General features: G+C 44.2%; 3 protein-coding genes across 7 annotated transcripts in view; 2 read left to right on the top strand and 1 right to left on the bottom strand.

Annotated features, from left to right (window-relative positions):
- heatr5b (HEAT repeat containing 5B) overlaps positions 1-7,768 on the bottom strand; it is an 85,083-nt gene extending 77,315 nt beyond the window's left edge. For all 4 annotated transcript variants that reach the window (XM_046368417.1, XM_046368418.1, XM_046368419.1 and 1 more), the window contains exons 1-3: positions 7,667-7,768; positions 6,953-7,179; positions 6,180-6,391 (exon numbers count right to left, since the gene is read on the bottom strand). In XM_046368417.1, coding sequence (XP_046224373.1) covers positions 6,180-6,391; positions 6,953-7,078 — 338 coding nt within the window. In that variant the 5' untranslated portion in view covers positions 7,079-7,179; positions 7,667-7,768. The remainder of the gene's footprint in view (positions 1-6,179; positions 6,392-6,952; positions 7,180-7,666) is intronic.
- A 1,076-nt stretch (positions 7,769-8,844) lies between these two features.
- Positions 8,845-13,794, top strand: gpatch11 (G patch domain containing 11). Of its 2 annotated transcripts, none has more exons than XM_046367808.1 (8): positions 8,845-8,999; positions 9,620-9,846; positions 10,219-10,260; positions 11,072-11,192; positions 12,205-12,295; positions 12,580-12,708; positions 13,187-13,268; positions 13,358-13,794. In XM_046367808.1, exons 1-8 carry the CDS (start codon positions 8,950-8,952, stop codon positions 13,414-13,416), a joined length of 801 nt encoding a protein of 266 aa, XP_046223764.1. In that variant the 5' UTR covers positions 8,845-8,949; the 3' UTR covers positions 13,417-13,794. The 2 variants fall into 2 exon arrangements, with proteins under 2 accessions (XP_046223764.1, XP_046223765.1); XM_046367809.1 differs by having other exon boundaries at positions 8,852-8,999; positions 9,625-9,846.
- Positions 13,795-15,021: 1,227 nt separating this feature from the next.
- The window catches only part of eif2ak2 (eukaryotic translation initiation factor 2-alpha kinase 2), a 192,670-nt gene continuing 184,970 nt past the window's right edge, over positions 15,022-22,721 (top strand). Inside the window, exon 1 of the mRNA XM_046368415.1 lies at positions 15,022-15,255. The gene's annotated coding sequence lies outside the window, so the exon portion shown is untranslated. The remainder of the gene's footprint in view (positions 15,256-22,721) is intronic.

Raw genomic sequence — 22,721 nt, 5'->3', positions numbered from 1 at the left:
ACAGTCACATCTGGTCAGACAGACAGTACCCGGTCAGACACAGACAGACAGACAGAACCGGGTCAGACAGTACCCGGTCAGACACAGACAGACAGACAGTACCCAGTCAGACAGACAGACAGAACCCAGTCAGACAGACACTCACATCTGGTCAGACAGACAGTACCCGGTCAGACACAGACAGACAGACAGAACCGGGTCAGACAGTACCCGGTCAGACACAGACAGACAGACAGTACCCAGTCAGACAGACAGTACCCGGTCAGACAGACAGACAGACAGACAGTACCCGGTCAGACACAGACAGACAGACAGTACCCAGTCAGACAGACAGTACCCGGTCAGACAGTACCCAGTCAGACAGACAGACAGACAGTACCCGGTCAGACACAGACAGACAGACAGTACCCAGTCAGACAGACAGTACCCGGTCAGACAGTACCCGGTCAGACAGACAGACAGACATTTCGAACCCTGTCAGACAGACAGTACCCGGTCAGACAGACGGTAGCTAGGTTTCCATCCAATTTGCGACAGATTTTCACATGAATATAATAAAATCATTGTCCATATTTATGTGAACTCAATCAGGTAAATCTCCTGGACTGCATTATTACTAACACACTGCATGACAGCTGTTTCCTCTGGGAAAAGGCCACGATGGAAACACTGCAGCACCATTAACTCCTGCTACAGATCACAGATAATCCACTGGGCCGTCTCTCTCCTCTTAATCCCACTTTAAAAACCACAGAATATCACACAACATCAACTACTAACTCTGATATGATGTCAACCCTCTCAGTTACCTGATGTAGGCCTAGACGTTCATAACCTCGCTTTCAGACTACATAGAAACACATGATAGAGGTCAAATTAAATACTTGTGTAAATAAATAAAAATAAATTACCTGTGTGTTTGATTTGAATGACTAAACTGAAATCATCTCAACAGAGCCACTGTATACAGCTACAGTATAAGAGCCAACATGCCTAGAATTACGCCACATAACCAAAAGTATGTGGACACCTGCTCATCCAACATCTAATTTCAAAAGTCATGTGCATTTACATGGAGTTGGTCCCCCCGTTTGCTGCTATAAACAGCCTTCTGGGAAGGCTTTCCACTACATGTTATAGCAGCAATGTTCCAACAGCCTCCACTCTTCTGGGAAGGCTTTCCACTAGATGTTGGAACATTGCTGCTATAACAGCCTCCACTCTTCTGGGAAGGCTTTCCACTAGATGTAGGAACATTGCTACTATAACAGCCTCCACTCTTCTGGGAAGGCTTTCCACTAGATGTTAGATGTTGGAAGGCTTTCCACTAGATGTTGGAACATTGCTGCTATAACAGCCTCCACTCTTCTGGGAAGGCTTTCCACTAGATGTTGGAACATTGCTGCTATAACAGCCTCCACTCTTCTGGGAAGGCTTTCCACTAGATGTTGGAACATTGCTGCTATAACAGCCTCCACTCTTCTGGGAAGGCTTTCCACTAGATGTTGGAACATTGCTGCTATAACAGCCTCCACTCTTCTGGGAAGGCTTTCCACTAGATGTTGGAACATTGCTGCTATAACAGCCTCCACTCTTCTGGGAAGGCTTTCCACTAGATGTTGGAACATTGCTGCTATAACAGCCTCCACTCTTCTGGGAAGGCTTTCCACTAGATGTTGGAACATTGCTGCTATAACAGCCTCCACTCTTCTGGGAAGGCTTTCCACTAGATGTTGGAACATTGCTGCTGGGAAGGCTTTCCACTAGATGTTGGAACATTGCTGCTATAACAGCCTCCACTCTTCTGGGAAGGCTTTCCACTAGATGTTGGAACATTGCTGCTATAACAGCCTCCACTCTTCTGGGAAGGCTTTCCACTAGATGAACATTGCTGAACATTGCTTTCCACTAGATGTTGGAACTGCTATAACAGCCTCCACTCTTCTGGGAAGGCTTTCCACTAGATGTTGGAACATTGCTGCTATAACAGCCTCCACTCTTCTGGGAAGGCTTTCCACTAGATGTTGGAACATTGCTGCTATAACAGCCTCCACTCTTCTGGGAAGGCTTTCCACTAGATGTTGGAACATTGCTGCTATAACAGCCTCCACTCTTCTGGGAAGGCTTTCCACTAGATGTTGGAACATTGCTACGGGGACTGATGTTGTGGTCATGATGCCTGGATTGCAGTCGGCGTTCCAATTCATCCCAAAGTTGTTTGATGGGGTTGAGGTCAGGGCTCTGTGCAGACCAGTCAAGTTCTTCCACACCGATCTCGACAAATAATTTATGTTATGGATGTCCCTTTGTGCACGGGGGGGCATTGTCATGCTGAAACAGGAAAGGGCTTTCCCAAAACTGTTAACACAAAGTTGGAATCACAGAATCGTCTAGAATGTCATTGAATGCTGTAGCGTTAAGATTTCCCTTCACTGGAACTAAGGGGCCTAAACCATGAAAAACAGCCCCAGACCATTATTCCTCCTCCACCAAACTTTACAGTTGGCACTATGCATTGGGGCAGGTGGCGTTCTCGTGGCATCTGCTAAACCCAGATAAGTCCGTAGGACTGCCAGAGGGTGAAGCGTGATTCATCACTCCAGGAAACCCGTTTCCACTGCTCCAGAGTCCAATGGCGGCGGGTGTTACACCATGTGCATGGTGATCTTAGGCTTGTGTGCGGCTGCTCGGCCATTGGACTGCCAGATGGAATGTGGCAGTCCAATGGCGACGGGCTGAAATAGTCACTCAATCCACTCACTTGAAGGGTGCCCACATACACATAACCCACTGTTCCTAGACCAGTTAACCCACTGTTCCTAGACCAGTTAACCCACTGTTCCCAGGCCAGTTAACCCCCTGTTCCTAGACCAGTTAACCACTGTTCCTAGACCAGTTAACCCACTGTTCCTAGACCAGTTAACCCACTGTTCCTAGGCCAGTTAACCCACTGTTCCTAGGCCAGTTAACCCACTGTTCCTAGACCAGTTAACCCACTGTTCCTAGATCAGTTAACCCACTGTTCCTAGACCAGTTAACCCACTGTTCCTAGACCAGTTAACCCACTGTTCCTAGACCAGTTAACCCACTGTTCCTAGGCCAGTTAACCCACTGTTCCTAGACCAGTTAACCCACTGTTCCTAGACCAGTTAACCCACTGTTCCTAGACCAGTTGACCCACTGTTTCTAGACCAGTTGACCCACTGTTTCTAGACCAGTTGACCCACTGTTCCTAGACCAGTTAACCCACTGTTCCTAGACCAGTTAACCCACTGTTCCTAGACCAGTTAACCCACTGTTCCTAGACCAGTTAACCCACTGTTCCTAGACCAGTTAACCCACTGTTCCTAGACCAGTTAACCCACTGTTCCTAGACCAGTTAACCCACTGTTCCTAGGCCAGTTAACCCACTGTTCCTAGGCCAGTTAACCCACTGTTCCTAGACCAGTTAACCCACTGTTCCTAGACCAGTTAACCCACTGTTCCTAGGCCAGTTAACCCACTGTTCCTAGACCAGTTAACCCACTGTTCCTAGACCAGTTAACCCACTGTTCCTAGACCAGTTAACCCACTGTTCCTAGACCAGTTAACCCACTGTTCCTAGACCAGTTAACCCACTGTTCCTAGACCAGTTAACCCACTGTTCCTAGACCAGTTAACCCACTGTTCCTAGGCCAGTTAACCCACTGTTCCTAGACCAGTTAACCCACTGTTCCTAGACCAGTTAACCCACTGTTCCTAGACCAGTTAACCCACTGTTCCTAGACCAGTTAACCCACTGTTCCTAGACCAGTTAACCCACTGTTCCTAGACCAGTTAACCCACTGTTCCTAGACCAGTTAACCCACTGTTCCTAGACCAGTTAACCCACTGTTCCTAGACCAGTTAACCCACTGTTCCTAGGCCAGTTAACCCACTGTTCCTAGGCCAGTTAACCCACTGTTCCTAGGCCAGTTAACCCACTGTTCCTAGGCCAGTTAACCCACTGTTCCTAGGCCAGTTAACCCACTGTTCCCAGGCCACATACTTGTTTGTATATAAAGGTGCATTCAGAAAGTATTCAGACCCCTAGACTTTTTCAACATTTTGTTACATTACAGCCTTATTCTAAAATGGATTACATTCAAAAACATCCTTAGCAATCTAACACAAACACAATAATGACAAAGCAAACACAGATTAAGACACTTTGGAAAATGTCATAAAATAGAAAAACAGAAATCCTTTATTTACGTAAGTATTCAGACCCTTTGCTATGAGACTTGGAATTGAGCCTAGTGGTTGGAGCGTTGGACTAGTAACCGGAAGGTTGCAAGTTTAAATCCCCGAGCTGACAAGGTACAAATCTGTCGTTCTGCCCCTGAACAGCCAGTTAACCCACTGTTCCCAGGCCGTCATTGAAAATAAGAATTTGTTCTTAACTGACTTGCCTGGTTAAATAAAGATTATTAAAAAAATATTAAATAATAAAGTATTCAGACCTTTTGCCTATGAGACTCAAAATTGAGCACAGGTGCTTCCTGTTTCCATTGATCGTCAGTGAGATGTTTCTACAACTTGATTTGGAGTCCACCTGTGATAAATTCAATTGATTGGACATGATTTGGAAAGGCACACACCTGTCTATATAAAGGTCCCACAGTTGACAGCATGTCAGAGCAAAAACCAAGTCATGAGGTCGAAGGAATTGTCCGTAGAGCTCAGAGACAGGATTGTGTCGAGGCACAGATCTGGGTGAAAGGAACAAAACATTACTGCAGCATTGAAGGTCCCCCAGAACACAGTGGCCTCCATCATTCTGCAGCATTGAAGGTCCCCCAGAACACAGTGGCCTCCATCATTCTGCAGCATTGAAGGTCCCCAAGAACACAGTGGCCTCCATCATTCTGCAGCATTGAAGGTCCCCAAGAACACAGTGGCCTCCATCATTCTGCAGCATTAAAGGTCCCCGAGAACACAGTGGCCTCCATCATTCTGCAGCATTAAAGGTCCCCATGAACACAGTGGCCTCCATCATTCTGAAATGGAAGAAGTTTGGAACCACCAGAGCTGGCCGCCCGTCCAAACTGAGCAATCGGGGAGAAAGGCCTCGGGGAGGTGACCAAGAACCCGATGGTCACTCTGACAGAGCTCCAGAGTTCATCAGTGGAGATGGGAGAACCTTCCAGAAGGACAACCATCTCTGCAGCACTCCACCAATCAGGCCTTTATGGTGGAGTGGCCAGACGGAAGCCACTCCTCAGTAAAAGGCGCATGACAGCCTGCTTGGAGTTTGCCAAAGCACACAGGCCATGACAACGCAGGAGTGGCTTCGGGACAAGTCGCTGCATGTCCTTGAGTGGCCCAGCCAGAGCCTGGACTTGAACCCGATCTAACATCTCTGGAGAGACCTGAAAATAGCTGTGCAGCGACGCTCCCCATCCAACCTGACAGAGCTTGAGAGGATCTGCAGAGAAGAATGGGGAGAAACTCTCCAAACAGGTTTGGCAAGCTTGTAGAAGACTCAAGGCTGTAATCGCTGCCAAATGTGCTCCAACAAAGTACTGAGTGAAAGGGTCTGAATGGAAATGTCATATTTAAGTGTTTTATTTGTAATATATTTGCAAAAATGACTAGAAATCTGTTTTTGATTTGTCATTATAAGGTATTGTGCGGTTTAAAAAAAAATAAAAAAATAAAAATAAAAAAAAATAAAAAAATAAATGCCATTTAGCAGACGCTTTTATCCAAAGCGACTTACAATCATGTGTGCATACATTCTACGTATGGGTGGTCCCGGGAATCGAACCCACTACCCTGGCGTTACAAGCGCCATGCTCTACCAACTGAGCTACAGAAGGACCCTTAAAAAAAAATCTATTTTAGAATAAGGCTGTAATGTAACAAAATTTGCAAAAAAAGTTCCAAATGCTCTGGGTCAAATGAATACTTTCTCAAATGCTCTGCAAACAATGCAGGTGTAAAAGCACGGTGGCTAGGAAAAACTCCCTAGAAATATGTATATATATGTATGTATGTATGTATGTATGTATGTATGTATGTATGTATGTATGTATGTATGTATGTATGTATGTATGTATGTATGTATGTATGTATGTATGTATGTATGTATGCATATATATATATAATGCTTAGACCTACATCTAATGCATAAATATATATCAATCTAAAAAGCTCACAGTTTGGTGGGGAGGTAAGTGGGCGTGTCATCCTTGCTCTTGATGATGTCATTGCACTTGTCCAGTGTCTGGAAGACGGTGAAGGTGTCTCCTATGCTGTAGAGGGTAGCCAGGTTCTTAGCTAGCAGTTTCCTGGTGGGAGGGCCAGGGGCACTGCTGATCAACCCTGTCAGCTGCTCAACCAACTTCTTCTGCTTCTCCTTCACATCCACCTGGCAAGGGGAGGGAGAGGGGTGAGAGGGGAGGGGCAGGGCGAGAGGGGGGGGGCGAGGCGAGGGGCGAGGGAAGAGGGGAGAGTGGGGCGAGGGGAGGGGCGAGGCAGGGGTGGGGGTGAGGGGCGAGGGGGAGAGGGGAGGGGGAGAGGGGAGGGGGAGAGGGGAGGGGGAGAGGGGAGGGGGAGAGGGGAGAGGGGAGGGGAGAGGCGGGAGAGGGGAGGGGGGAGAGGCGGGAGAGGGGAGGGGGAGAGGTGGGGGTGAGGGGCGAGGGGAGGGGGAGAGGGGAGGGGGAGAGGGGAGGGGGAGAGGGGAGGGGGAGGGGAGGGGAGGGGAGAGGGGAGAGGGGAGGGGGAGAGGCGGGAGAGGGGAGGGGAGAGGCGGGAGAGGGGAGGGGGAGAGGCGGGAGACAAACACAGAGAGAGCACGCAAACACACAATCAACAAGGTGTAGGTCCCAGATAGATGAAATCGAATAACACTGACAGCACAGGTATGTGTGTGTAGTGTAACACAGGTGTATTGCATAGCGTGAGTACATTTATCTCTCTGTCAACTCACCTTGTTTGCTGCCACTAGAACCTTGTCCAGGAAGCGAAGCCATTCGAAGATGAAGACGGGTCTCTTAGCCTCAGTGATCTGGGCTAAAGCTTCCTCGTTCAGAAGTAGACTGTGAGCCAACTCCATGGCGACAGTAATCCAGCTAGCGGTGGCTAATAGCCGATAGCTCTTGGGTAAAGGGTCCTCTCCTTCAGCTCACAGAGCCCAATGATACAGCCTCTTCAACTCTGGAAACGTATTGGAGGGAGAGTCTATTCAAAATGGTATTATATATATCAGGCCAGATAGAGACCAAAGATAAACCTCAGAGCAAAGAGGATGTAACGCTAGTTAGCTACAAGCTAACGTTACAGAGTCAGAGGTGGTCGCTCCTGCCAACTATATTGGCTAGTAGTTAGTGTTTACTAACACAAATAAATATTAACTTGGTAACGTTACAATGCTTCATAGTACCGGACCGTTATGTAAACCAACTAATTTAACTGATATCTGACTAACTACGTTTGTAAAATGTTTGACTGACGTTGCAATGATAGAAGAGGGTTAGGAGCACAGCTAGTAAACATTCAGGACACTTGTCACACAGCTTTACTAGACCCAAATTAATGTCTGATCACATCTATTTCATACAGTTAATCACAGACGTAAATATCGAGTAGGCTTTAATCAACCAAATAAACAGAAACAACAAAAAAACAACAACCTCGTCGTTACCTGTTTTGTCGCCAAGATCATTGACGAATCATTTGATGTGTATAAACCTTGATGAGGTAACAGGAGCGCTGTTTTGAAGTCACCCCGCAGCCATCTTGGTACTCTTCATTTTAAAAATATATATTTTGGATGCCGTAGAAATGCATATATTAACGTCTAAATTCGTTTTTGACACGTTTATTATATTACAGACACCTTAATGTATCATTTAAAATTAGATTGTCAGCTAAAGAGAAAAAAAAAATACAAAATATATAAAACATTTTCCTTACAATATATATTTTTGAGAATACTAATGTTACTTTCCATACTAAAACAACTTAAATACATGTACATTTTGTTCTTGAAACATTTAATTAAAATGCTGTAGAATTCCATTCATTCCTACGGTTGACTGCTTCCTACTAGGGAGTACCAATATGGCCGAGCGGAGGCTTCAAATCGACTCAGATATATATCACTTTTCGAGGTACTCGGTCCTAGCATATGAATGCAGCAATAACGTCAGAAAACCATAGGTTATACACGTCATTCGTCGTCGGGACTACGGTGGCACACAGTAGATTTATATTTGAACAAGAGTTGACCCTATTATGAAGAGATGTACTGCTTGGATTATTTACCTACGATATAAACCATTTAAAACTATTTTATGTCATTAAATATTTTGGCCAAATCTCATATTCCCAAATGTAAATCATAAAAAAAATTAAAAAATCTTACCTTACCCAAAATAAATTGAAAATTATTTTAGCACAATTAAATAATGTACCAACAGTATATTTTAGGCTTTGTGTAATGAGTTAGCTCCGCCCCTGGCCCACCCACAGCCAACTGTCCTTTGTACATTTCTATGTAAGATTTTTTTCCCCAAATAGTATTTAGACGCACAACATGTAGACGGAACCAAATGAAAACGGAACCAATCGAATGTGCAGAAGTTCCAGGCGGAATCTTTTCGCGAAGGGAAAATGGTTGTCACTATTTACCACAGCCACAAAGTCAAAATTGTCTAGCTATGTCGTAAAAAAAAAAAAAAAAAAAACTTTTTGGTCTTAATTGAAGGTTAGTGTTAGGCATAAAGTCACTAACTTGGTGTGTTTAAGGTTATGTTTAAAATTAGATTTTAAGAAGATGAATTGTAGAATTCGGCGGGGTTTAGCTGATTATGACATTGTGGATGTGGTAACTAACTAACGGTAGTGACGACCGAGGGAAGGTGAAAGCCAGCGGAACAATAATAGTCCTACAATAGTTCACTTGTTTGGTTTCACAAGTCAATCATGGCTGAAGACGAAGATGATTATATGTCTGATGCCTTTCTCAGTCAAATGTGAGTTTTTTTTTCTCCCCCCCCTTCAGTTTCCGTACGGTGAGGCAAATAAATTGTAACTAACGGCTACATCAGAGTGCGAGTTTGTGATGATGGGTACCATTAGTTAGCTAGCTAGTTACTGGAACATTAGTTAACGTAGCTAATTAGCTAGCTACACAGATGAATAGGGGCATCGTTCGGTTGCCAAACGTTGCATATAGAAATGCAATTTAATAAAGACGACATAATACCTTGGTCTCTTGCTTGGAATACATGTTGGAGAGGCAGATTTAGCTAACGAGCTAACTAGTCAAAGGCATGCTGATTCATTTAAGTAGTAGTAGTAGTAGTAGTTGCAGTAGTAGTAGTAGTTGCAGTAGTAGTAGTAGTTGTATTAGAAGTAATACTAATAGTAGCAGTAGCAGTAGTAGTAGTAGTAGTAGTAGTAGTAGTAGTAGTAATTGGCTGGATCAAAAGCACGTTGGGTTTCAGGTGACTGTCTCACCTCACATTCCACAGAAGAATATTCAAAAAATATACTTTAGTGTCTATTGTCTGGTTATTACATGTGTGTTCCGTTTATTGCTAAGTTCTCAGTTTATGTGCAAGGTTCTCTCTGTGTCCCATCTCCCTGGCAGACCAGATGTGAAGCCCGGTATCCCGATGGTGAAGCGTGTGAAGGAGGCCCTGAGGAAAGAGGTGCTTCACAAGGAGAAGAACGTTAAGAATCGCCAGAAGACTATTAAAGAGTTGGAGCAGGAGAGTAGAGAGATGGCACAGCATAGCACCATTAGCAACCAGAACAAGGGCTTTGCTCTGCTGCAGAAGATGGGCTACAAAGCTGGACAAGGCCTGGGGAAGCAGGGTTAGTCCTCTCCAGTTCAACTCGGAATGTATCATATTACTTCTTAACTGAATCAGTTCAACTCAGAAATAAATGCCTGACTTTAATGTATTCAGCTAGGAGTTAAGCCAGACATCACAATAACTAAGCCAGTCAGGTCACTTTAGTGATGGAGTTCGTATTGTAGCAAAGTCATGGGGTAGTCCAGAGTGGGACTTTGAACCCAGCACTTTGGTACTGTCAACCCAACACCTTAGCAGTTCCGCTAAGAGATGTGAACCCTAGACGAGGTCGCTGTGTTGGAATAAAGTTGTTACAATATGACGATCAGACCTGACATCACATGGTAGATTTTCTTCAAGTATTGATTCCTGTCTTTATTCCCTCTTGCAGGGGCGGGAAGAGTCGAACCTATTCCATTAAATATCAAAACAGGTGAGAATTCATTTTTATATCCAAAATGTAAGTTAATTCTAACCTACACATTGACATTGTATGCATCAACATTACCTTTCTGAAGAGATGTAGCCTACCTAATGCAATTAATACATTATCTCTAACATTACCTTCTGAAGAGATGTAGCCTACCTAATGCAATTAATACATTATCTCTAACATTACCTTCTGAAGAGATGTAGCCTACCTAATGCAATTAATACATTATCTCTAACATTACCTTCTGAAGAGATGTAGCCTACCTAATGCAATTAATACATTATCTCTAACATTACCTTCTGAAGAGATGTAGCCTACCTAATGCAATTAATACATTATCTCTAACATTACCTTCTGAAGAGATGTAGCCTACCTAATGCAATTAATACCTAATGCAATTAATACATTATCTCTAACATTACCTTTCTGAAGAGATGTAGCCTACCTAATGCAATTAATACATTATCTCTAACATTACCTTCTGAAGAGATGTAGCCTACCTAATGCAATTAATACATTATCTCTAACATTACCTTCTGAAGAGATGTAGCCTACCTAATGCAATTAATACATTATCTCTAACATTACCTTCTGAAGAGATGTAGCCTACCTAATGCAATTAATACATTATCTCTAACATTACCTTCTGAAGAGATGTAGCCTACCTAATGCAATTAATACATTATCTCTAACATTACCTTCTGAAGAGATGTAGCCTACCTAATGCAATTAATACATTATCTCTAACACTACCTTCTTATTGAAATGGTTGTAAACATACTGCATCATCCTGTGGTTATGTATCACTCAGACAGAGGGGGCATCGGGATGGAGGGAGTGAAGAAGAGGAAAGCGGAGGAGGAACTTGAACATTACCGTCAGAAAGCCCGGGCCAAACAACAGAATGAGAAACAGTCCCTGGAGGACTTCAGGTAAAGACCTAGTCCCAGGTGGCACCCTGTTCCCTATTGGCTCTGGTCTAATGGCACCCTGTTCCCTATTGGCTCTGGTCTAATGGCACCCTGTTCCCTATTGGCTCTGGTCTAATGGCACCCTGTTCCCTATTGGCTCTGGTCTAATGGCACCCTATTGGCTCTGGTCTAATGGCACCTGTTCCCTATTGGCTCTGGTCTAATGGCACCCTATTGGTTCTGGTCTAATGGCACCTGTTCCCTATTGGCTCTGGTCTAATGGCACCCTATTGGCTCTGGTCTAATGGCTCCCTATTGGCTCTGGTCTAATGGCACCTATTCCCTATTGGCTCTGGTCTAATGGCTCCCTATTCCCTATTGGCTCTGGTCTAATGGCTCCCTATTGGCTCTGGTCTAATGGCACATATTCCCTATTGAGTCTGGTCTAATAGCACCCTATTCCCTATTGGCTTTGGTCTAATGGCACCCTATTCCCTATTGGCTCATGTCTAATAGAGCCCTATTCCCTATTGGCTCTGGTCTAATGGCACCCTATTGGCTCATGTCTAATGGCACCTTATTCCCTATTGGCTCCGGTCTAATGGCACCCTATTCCCTATTGGCTCTGGTCTAATGGCACCCTATTCCATATTGGCTCTGGTCTAATGGCACCCAATTCCCTATTGGCTCTGGTCTAATGGCACCCTATTCCATATTGGCTCTGGTCTAATGGCACCCTATTCCCTATTGGCTTTGGTCAAATGGCACCAGTCAGGTGCTGGTCAAATGTGTTCTAATGCTGTGTCCGTGTGTTCTAATGCTGTGTCCGTGTGTTCTAATGCTGTGTACGTGTGTTCTAATGCTGTGTACGTGTGTTCTAATGCTGTGCACGTGTGTTCTAATGCTGTGCACGTGTGTTCTAATGCTGTGCACGTGTGTTCTAATGCTGTGCACGTGTGTTCTAATGCTGTGCACGTGTGTTCTAATGCTGTGCACGTGTGTTCTAATGCTGTGCACGTGTGTTCTACATCAGAGTGAGGATGAGGACAGAGAGGGAAGAGCAAAAGATTGAGGGGGACCTCAGGAGGAGTCAGAAAGCCTGTGAGCAGCTGGACAGTCAGAAGGTTAGACACACACACACACACACACACACACACACACACACACACACACACACACACACACACACACACACACACACACACACACACACACACACAGTCTTTTATCTGCAAAAAGTACATTTGGTGGAAACACACCTCTGGTGGGAAATGTGTGGATTTTTACCTGAAAATCAGTTGCCAATTGCATTGAAACCTAGCTAGTCACAAAATCTATTGACAAGAAGAAGACAAGGACTTTTATGTTTAACTCTGACTATACTGAATACTCTCCTTTTGAATTCCAGGGTGTCCCGGTGCCCAGGGAAGACTGGTACTGGCCTAAACTGGTTGTTGAGGAGGAGGAGGAGGAAGAGGAAGACAAGGTGGATGAGGAGGAAGAGGAAGACAAGGCGGTGGAGGAGGATGAGTTAACTGTTAGTACATTTCATTTGAATATGATAGAAGCTTCAGGAAAGAGACTAAAGATATGGCCAGTTAAAGAATAGACGTTTTAATGGCGTGAAACAGTAGGGTTGAATTAAGAATAGACGTTATAATGGCGTGAAACAGTAGGGTTGAATTAAGAATAGATGTTATGACTGTAAGTCGCTTTGGATAAAAGCGTCTGTAAATGGCATATATTATTATTATATTATAATTAAGAATAGACGTTTTAATGGCGTGACACAGTAGGGTTGAATTAAGAATAGATGTTATAATGGCGTGACACAGTAGGGTTGAATTAAGAATAGACATTATAATGGCGTGACACAGTAGGGTTGAATTAAGAAAGACATTATAATGGCGTGACACAGTAGGGTTGAATTAAGAAAAGATTAAAGAATAAATTGAATCTAGATGATTATTTTCAAGTTCCTCCTGTGACAACCCTGTTTTCCTGATCTCCTCTAGTCACTGGACAAGCTACAAATTCTGACATCATATTTAAGAGGGGTCCATTTTTACTGCATATGGTGTGGCACCGCTTACAATGGTAAGAATTGAATCCTCCTCGCTTAAATAAAAACATCCCTGGCCATTGTAAGACATTGAATAGCACTTTATACGGTTTGTGACCTACAGACGAGGAGGATCTGTGCTCTAATTGCCCTGGAGACGCAGCTGTAGACCACGATGACTGAACCACTGCAGAATAATCACCAGAAGAGACTGGAGGCATCGGCCAGTCGGAGTCGTTAACATATGGGGATTATAAATGGGATCGGAGGCCGTATGTGTGAATGTACCCATCTGTAGGATTCTTCTCTTTAGAGCACAGTGAATAAGGTTACGTGAACAGGGAGGGACTGATCCTAGATCAGCACTGCTGCTCTGAGCCAGTTGATGCATATAACAGCTGCCCCTGTATGATATATATATATATATATATATATGTGAGTTTTGACCTATAAAGTGTGCATTTTTATTATGTTTAATGTAGACAGGACATTTGGTGTATTTTCTTCCTGAACATGTTATATTTTTTGTTTTTTAAATAAAGTAAAACATTTTTTTTTGTATATATGATTCAGAAACCATGAATTAAAAAGGTTATTTAGATTATAATCTGTTATTTATTGTGTTGATATTAGCATAGAGTTCATTCATCCATGTCATCCACAGACCACCAAGTCCAGATGTTTAGCGTAGGGTTCATGTCATCATCCACAGACCACCAAGTCCAGATGTTTAGCGTAGGGTTCATGTCATCCACAGACCACCAAGTCGAGATGTTTAGCGTAGGGTTCATTCATCCACAGACCACCAAGTCCAGATGTTTAGCGTAGGGTTCATGTCATCCACAGACCACCAAGTCCAGATGTTTAGCGTAGGGTTCATGTCATCCACAGACCACCAAGTCGAGATGTTTAGCGTAGGGTTCATGTCATCCACAGACCACCAAGTCCAGATGTTTAGCGTAGGGTTCATGTCATCCACAGACCACCAAGTCAGATGTTTAGCGTAGGGTTCATTCATCCATGTTTGCCTCCTTATCTAACACGTTGTATTCAATAGGATGCAACATTTATTGCAAATGCAGATATAATTTTTGGAGCTGTTTTAAAAATATATATATGGCACTTTCACCAATTTATTGGCATGTAAACATACTTTTTTTCTTATTCGTTTAACCTAAAACTTTTCACATACATATTACTAACTGAATGTCGTATTGTTTTATTTTGGGAATATAATTATTTGTAGCCATCACGTAGACGTCAGCCCAGTAGCCATATTGACTGATGACGTGTGGTTCGGGAAATCGAAACCAAAGATTATGGATATAGTGACAAGATACGGGTCTCTACTTCCTAACAATGGGAGTTATTGTCAAAAAACGCGGACCGGTGGACTTTCTAGCTCCCGCCTATCCTTTCTGTGGATTTGTAACGTCAACCGCCTGTATTCAATAGAGAGAGACGCTATGCCACTCCTCAGTCCTGAATATGCATAGTCGTCTCGAGACAAATTCCGATATAGTGTTGTTGTTTTTTTCAAAGTTGCCGTGATGTCACGTGTCCTACTTAAATCAGTAAACTCGTAACAATTTAACCATTGCAAATTTTATATTCGAGCAAATAAATCTCACTTAGCAAATAAGCCATTACTTTCTTTGTTGACCATATTCGACACTCGCATTGACTTCCATTTAAAAAAAAGACTCACGCAACCTGCTGGAGACGGATTTTCATCCGAGTTGAGCATCTCTCTTCCTTTTCCTCTCTGTAGAAACTTTTCCTCTCTTTTGAAGCACAAAACGAAAGTAAAGCGCGATGACGACACTGACAGCAGTGCAGTCGCTAAGTGTTAAAACACTCGTGGGGACCATCTACACCAAGGACTCTAACTATAACAACAAATGATACATAACTATAAAACGTTAGAGAGCATCCACACTAGAGAAACGTTGATCGTTCTACACCGATCAATCCACCGGTCAACGCATCCTACTGCACGCTGAAAGGCCTATTAATAAATCGGTAAGTAACACAGACGATTCAGTACATTAGGGTGTGTTCATTGTCCTAGTGTGAACTGCAAATAATACTTCAATGCACATGTCACGAAACAAAAAATATAGAAACTCTTATTTAAATGAAGCAATTCAACAACATATGCTGTTTAGCCTGCGCGTCTTTTATATCATGTCATTGCTTGCTTGGTTCCCAACTGACTTCAATTTTTCGAACGAATGTCAATTTGTTTTGGATCTTATTTTTCACCGCGTTCATCTCTCTGTTTGACCTGTGCAACCATTAACAATGCATCAGTGTAACAATATCATTTATGTGGCCAAAATGATCACACCAACGCACGCTCTCTCAACTTTCCCCTTGAGAGTTCTTCTTCGGTGGAATTTAACGGTGGTTGGCATCCAGCTCTTCAACGATTCTTTACTATTCACAAAAAGGGTTCTTTGCTCCTTTAGTGAGAATAAAAATGTAAGGGAGGCGGCTCATTGGAATATCTGAGGGAGTGGTTTGGAAACAGACCTTTTTTGTGCAACCATGAGTAATAGTGTCATTCCAGTTTATGTGTTGTGTAATGCCATTACACATTACATAAACCTATGGCCAGTGACTGACTCATGTACTGTAAGGTCTTGAGTCTATTGAGAAATAAATAAATAAATTATATAGCCCTTTGTACATCAGTTGATATCGCAAAGTGCTGTACAGGAAACCAGCCTAAAACCCCAAACAGCAAGCAATGCAGGTGTAGAAGCACGGTGGCTAGGAAAAACTCCCTAGAAAGGCCAGAACCTAGGAAGAAACCAAGAGAGGAACCAGGCTATGAGGGTTGGCCAGTCCTCTTCTGGCTGTGCCGGGTGGAGATTATAACAGAACATGGCCAAGATGTTCAAATGTTCATAAATGACCAGCATGGTCCAATAATAATAAGGCAGCACAGTTGAAACTGGAGCAGCAGCACGGCCAGGTGGACTGGGGACAGCAAGGAGTCATCATGTCAGGTAGTCCTGAGGCATGGTCCTCCGAGAGAGAGAAAGACAGAGAGAATTAGAGAAAGCACACTTAAATTCACACAGGACACCGAATAGGACAGGAGAAGTACTCCAGATATAACAAACGGTTGACTAAATCAGTCAGTGGGTCTCAGTTCTCTCCTCAGAGTCCTCCAGCTGTTCCAGAGGTGGCTATTTGATTCAACTTAATGTAACGGATGTGAAACGGCTAGCTAGTTAGCGGTGGTGCGCGCAAATAACGGTTCAATCGGTGACGTCACTCGCTTTGAGACCTTGAAGTAGTTGTTTCCCTTGCTCTGCGATGGGTAACGATGCTTCGAGGGTGACTGGTGACTGTTGACGTGTGCAGAGCGTCCCTGGTTCGCGCCCAGGTTGGGGCGAGGGGACGGGCTGTTACATTAACACAATAATAACACCTATGGAATTTCAACAATATAATACGGCTAACCTGAATTTAAAAAAAAGACTGTATGGTTCATCAAAATGATTTATGAAGAACCTTTCAGATTGACAATGGTTTTGTAAAGAACCTTTCTCCATAAAGGTTCTATAAAGAACCATAAAAAATGGTTATAACCATAGAATATAGAATGTTAGGAAAGAGTTCTTTATTGAACCATCATGGGTTCTATATAGCCCCAAAAAGGGTTCTATATAGCCCCAAAAAGGATTCTATGTAGCCCCAAAAAGGGTTCTATGTAGCCCCAAAAAGGGTTCTATGTAGCCCCAAAAAGGGTTCTATGTAGCCCCAAAAAGGGTTCTATATAGCCCCAAAAAGGGTTCTATATAGCCCCAAAAAGGGTTCTATGTAGCCCCAAAAAGGGTTCTATGTAGCCCCAAAAAGGGTTCTATATAGCCCAAAAGGTTCTATGTAGCCCCAAATAGGGTTCTATGTAACACCAAATAGGGTTCTATATAGCCCCATAAAGGGTTCTATATAGCCCCATAAAAGGTTCTATATAGCCCCATAAAGGGTTCTATATAGCCCCATAAAGGGTTCTATATAGCCCCATAAAGGGTTCTATATAGCCCCATAAAGGGTTCTATATAGCCCCATAAAGGGTTCTATATAGCCCCATAAAAGGTTCTATATAGCCCCATAAAGGGTTCTATTTAGCCCCATGCAGGGTTCTATATAGCCCCATGCAGGGTTCTATATAGCCCCATGCAGGGTTCTATATAGCCCCATAAAGGGTTCTATATAGCCCCATAAAGGGCTCTATATAGCCCCATAAAGGGCTCTATATAGCCCCATGCAGGGTTCTATATAGCCCCATGCAGGGTTCTATATAGCCCCATAAAGGGTTCTATATAGCCCCATAAAGGGCTCTATATAGCCCCATAAAGGGTTCTATATAGCCCCAAATAGGGTTCTATGTAATACCAAATAGGGTTCTATATTGCCCCATAAAGGGTTCTATATAGCCCCATAAAGGGCTCTATATAGCCCCAAAAAGGGTTCTATATAGCCACATAAAGGGTTCTATATAGCCCCATGCAGGGTTCTGTATAGCCCCATGCAGGGTTCTATATAGCCCCATGCAGGGTTCTATATAGCCCCATGCAGGGTTCTATATAGCCCCATAAAGGGTTCTATATAGCCCCATGCAAGGTTCTATATAGCCCCATAAAGGGTTCTATATAGCCCCATGCAGAGTTCTATATAGCCCCATAAAGGGTTCTATATAGCCCCATGAAGGGTTCTATATAGCCCCATATAGGGTTCTATATAGCCCCATATAGGGTTCTATATAGCCCCATGCAGGGTTCTATATAGCCCCATGCAAGGTTCTATATAGCCCCATAAAGGGTTCTATATAGCCCCATAAAGGGCTCTATATAGCCCCATAAAGGGCTCTATATAGCCCCATAAAGGGTTCTATATAGCCCCAAATAGGGTTCTATGTAATACCAAATAGGGTTCTATATTGCCCCATAAAGGGTTCTATATAGCCCCATAAAGGGCTCTATATAGCCCCAAAAAGGGTTCTATATAGCCACATAAAGGGTTCTATATAGCCCCATGCAGGGTTCTATATAGCCCCATAAAGGGTTCTATATAGCCCCATAAAAGGTTCTATATATCCCCATAAAGGTCTCTATATAGCCCCAAAAAGGGTTCTATATAGCCCCATAAAGGGTTCTATATAGCCCCATGCAGGGTTCTGTATAGCCCCATGCAGGGTTCTATATAGCCCCATGCAGGGTTCTATATAGCCCCATAAAGGGTTCTATATAGCCCCATAAAGGGTTCTATATAGCCCCATAAAGGGTTCTATATAGCCCCATATAGGGTTCTATATAGCTCCATAAGGGGTTCTATATAGCCCCATAAAGGGTTCTATATAGCCCCATATAGGGTTATATATAGCCCCATATAGGGTTCTATATAGCCCCATGCAGGGTTCTATATAGCCCCATGCAAGGTTCTATATAGCCCCAAAAAGGGTTCTATATAGCCCCAAAAAGGGTTCTATATAGCCCCAAAAAGGGTTCTATATAGCCCCAAAAAGGGTTCTATATAGCCCCATAAAGGGTTATATATAGCCCCATAAAGGGTTCTATATAGCCCCATAAAGGGTTCTATATAGCCCCATGAAGGGTTTCCCTGTGGTTACAAGCCAAAGAACCCATATGTGGTACTATATAGAACCATGTGTAGCAAAATAGTAGGGCTATAAATATAACCTGTCTGGAAAATAAGTTTCCAGATAATGACATGGCACATCTGTCCATTCCTCCAGGTTGTGCTCTGCAGTCCCCACCCATAATGACATGGCACATCTGTCCATTCATCCAGGTTGTGCTCTGCAGTCCCCACCCATAATGACATGGCACATCTGTCCATTCATCCAGGTTGTGCTCTGCAGTCCCCACCCATAATGACATGGCACATCTGTCCATTCATCCAGGTTGTGCTCTGCAGTCCCCACCCATAGTGACATGGCACATCTGTCCATTCATCCAGGTTGTGCTCTGCAGTCCCCACCCATAATGACATGGCACATCTGTCCATTCATCCAGGTTGTGCTCTGCAGTCCCCACCCATAATGACATGGCACATCTGTCCATTCATCCAGGTTGTGCTCTGCAGTCCCCACCCATAATGACATGGCACATCTGTCCATTCATCCAGGTTGTGCTCTGCAGTCCCCACCCATAATGACATGGCACATCTGTCCATTCCTCCAGGTTGTGCTCTGCAGTCCCCACCCATAATGACATGGCACATCTGTCCATTCATCCAGGTTGTGCTCTGCAGTCCCCACCCATAATGACATGGCACATCTGTCCATTCCTCCAGGTTGTGCTCTGCAGTCCCCACCCATAATGACATGGCACATCTGTCCATTCATCCAGGTTGTGCTCTGCAGTCCCCACCCATAATGACATGGCACATCTGTCCATTCCTCCAGGTTGTGCTCTGCAGTCCCCACCCATAATGACATGGCACATCTGTCCATTCATCCAGGTTGTGCTCTGCAGTCCCCACCCATAATGACATGGCACATCTGTCCATTCATCCAGGTTGTGCTCTGCAGTCCCCACCCATAATGACATGGCACATCTGTCCATTCATCCAGGTTGTGCTCTGCAGTCCCCACCCAGGGCACACAAGTCTCCCGTATTGATTAGGCCTACATTTTTAGACAAGGGCATTATTTAGTTGATTATTCATAGGTCCATTCTGGACGGTTTACCATCACCAGAATTGCATTTGAACCCAGTCTGGCACAAAGAGAACATTCCTGTGGGAGATAAGTCTATACACAATCTATATACACGTGTACCGTTTGCCACATAGAAGATACATATTTTTATCATTTAATTATAGTTAGGCTTTTCTTATATTCCAGGCTTTATGTAAATATTCTGCAAACAGAAATACACGATGGACAAAAAAAAACATTTCAGTTTCTCCTCATCACTCAGCCACATAATGCCAGGGTATATCAGGTCTGTCTCCTCATCACTCAGCCACATAATGCCAGGGTATATCATGGTCTGTCTCCTCATCACTCAGCCACATAATGCCAGGGTATATCAGGTCTGTCTCCTCATCACTCAGCCACATAATGCCAGGGTATATCAGGTCTGTCTCCTCATCACTCAGCCACATAATGCCAGGGTATATCAGGTCTGTCTCCTCATCACTCAGCCACATAATGCCAGGGTATATCAGGTCTGTCTCCTCATCACTCAGCCACATAATGCCAGGGTATATCAGGTCTGTCTCCTCATCACTCAGCCACATAATGCCAGGGTATATCAGGTCTGTCTCATCACTCAGCCACATAATGCCAGGGTATATCAGGTCTGTCTCCTCATCACTCAGCCACATAATGCCAGGGTATATCAGGTCTGTCTCATCACTCAGCCACATAATGCCAGGGTATATCAGGTCTGTCTCCTCATCACTCAGCCACATAATGCCAGGGTATATCAGGTCTGTCTCCTCATCACTCAGCCACATAATGCCAGGGTATATCAGGTCTGTCTCCTCATCACTCAGCCACATAATGCCAGGGTATATCAGGTCTGTCTCCTCATCACTCAGCCACATAATGCCAGGGTATATCAGGTCTGTCTCCTCATCACTCAGCCACATAATGCCAGGGTATATCAGGTCTGTCTCCTCATCACTCAGCCACATAATGCCAGGGTATATCAGGTCTGTCTCCTCATCACTCAGCCACATAATGCCAGGGTATATCAGGTCTGTCTCATCATCACTCAGCCACATAATGCCAGGGTATATCAGGTCTGTCTCCTCATCACTCAGCCACATAATGCCAGGGTATATCAGGTCTGTCTCCTCATCACTCAGCCACATAATGCCAGGGTATATCAGGTCTGTCTCCTCATCACTCAGCCACATAATGCCAGGGTATATCAGGTCTGTCTCCTCATCACTCAGCCACATAATGCCAGGGTATATCAGGTCTGTCTCCTCATCACTCAGCCACATAATGCCAGGGTATATCAGGTCTGTCTCCTCATCACTCAGCCACATAATGCCAGGGTATATCAGGTCTGTCTCCTCATCACTCAGCCACATAATGCCAGGGTATATCAGGTCTGTCTCCTCATCACTCAGCCACATAATGCCAGGGTATATCAGGTCTGTCTCCTCATCACTCAGCCACATAATGCCAGGGTATATCAGGTCTGTCTCCTCATCACTCAGCCACATAATGCCAGGGTATATCGGGTCTGTCTCCTCATCACTCAGCCACATAATGCCAGGGTATATCAGGTCTGTCTCCTCATCACTCAGCCACATAATGCCAGGGTATATCAGGTCTGTCTCCTCATCACTCAGCCACATAATGCCAGGGTATATCAGGTCTGTCTCCTCATCACTCAGCCACATAATGCCAGGGTATATCGGGTCTGTCTCCTCATCACTCAGCCACATAATGCCAGGGTATATCAGGTCTGTCTCCTCATCACTCAGCCACATAATGCCAGGGTATATCAGGTCTGTCTCCTCATCACTCAGCCACATAATGCCAGGGTATATCAGGTCTGTCTCCTCATCACTCAGCCACATAATGCCAGGGTATATCGGGTCTGTCTCCTCATCACTCAGCCACATAATGCCAGGGTATATCAGGTCTGTCTCCTCATCACTCAGCCACATAATGCCAGGGTATATCAGGTCTGTCTCCTCATCACTCAGCCACATAATGCCAGGGTATATCAGGTCTGTCTCCTCATCACTCAGCCACATAATGCCAGGGTATATCAGGTCTGTCTCCTCATCACTCAGCCACATAATGCCAGGGTATATCAGGTCTGTCTCCTCATCACTCAGCCACATAATGCCAGGGTATATCAGGTCTGTCTCCTCATCACTCAGCCACATAATGCCAGGGTATATCGGGTCTGTCTCCTCATCACTCAGCCACATAATGCCAGGGTATATCAGGTCTGTCTCCTCATCACTCAGCCACATAATGCCAGGGTATATCAGGTCTGTCTCCTCATCACTCAGCCACATAATGCCAGGGTATATCAGGTCTGTCTCATCACTCAGCCACATAATGCCAGGGTATATCAGGTCTGTCTCCTCATCACTCAGCCACATAATGCCAGGGTATATCAGGTCTGTCTCCTCATCACTCAGCCACATAATGCCAGGGTATATCAGGTCTGTCTCCTCATCACTCAGCCACATAATGCCAGGGTATATCAGGTCTGTCTCCTCATCACTCAGCCACATAATGCCAGGGTATATCAGGTCTGTCTCCTCATCACTCAGCCACATAATGCCAGGGTATATCAGGTCTGTCTCCTCATCACTCAGCCACATAATGCCAGGGTATATCAGGTCTGTCTCCTCATCACTCAGCCACATAATGCCAGGGTATATCAGGTCTGTCTCATCATCACTCAGCCACATAATGCCAGGGTATATCAGGTCTGTCTCCTCATCACTCAGCCACATAATGCCAGGGT

Source organism: Oncorhynchus gorbuscha, linkage group LG11 (assembly GCF_021184085.1).
Source record: "Oncorhynchus gorbuscha isolate QuinsamMale2020 ecotype Even-year linkage group LG11, OgorEven_v1.0, whole genome shotgun sequence".
Classification (NCBI taxonomy): Eukaryota; Metazoa; Chordata; class Actinopteri; order Salmoniformes; family Salmonidae; genus Oncorhynchus; species Oncorhynchus gorbuscha.
The sequence above is the reverse complement of the archived record's forward strand: the minus strand, read 5'-3'. Positions and strand labels throughout refer to the sequence as shown.

Excerpts from the sequence above, each read along its gene's own strand:
- gpatch11 (XM_046367808.1), top strand. The coding sequence starts at position 8,950 with ATGGCTGAAGACGAAGATGATTATATGTCTGATGCCTTTCTCAGTCAA. Across the intron at positions 9,847-10,218 it reads ACAAGGCCTGGGGAAGCAGG|GGGCGGGAAGAGTCGAACCT; the intron begins GTTAGTCCTCTC and ends TCCCTCTTGCAG. Across the intron at positions 12,296-12,579 it reads AGCAGCTGGACAGTCAGAAG|GGTGTCCCGGTGCCCAGGGA; the intron begins GTTAGACACACA and ends TTTGAATTCCAG.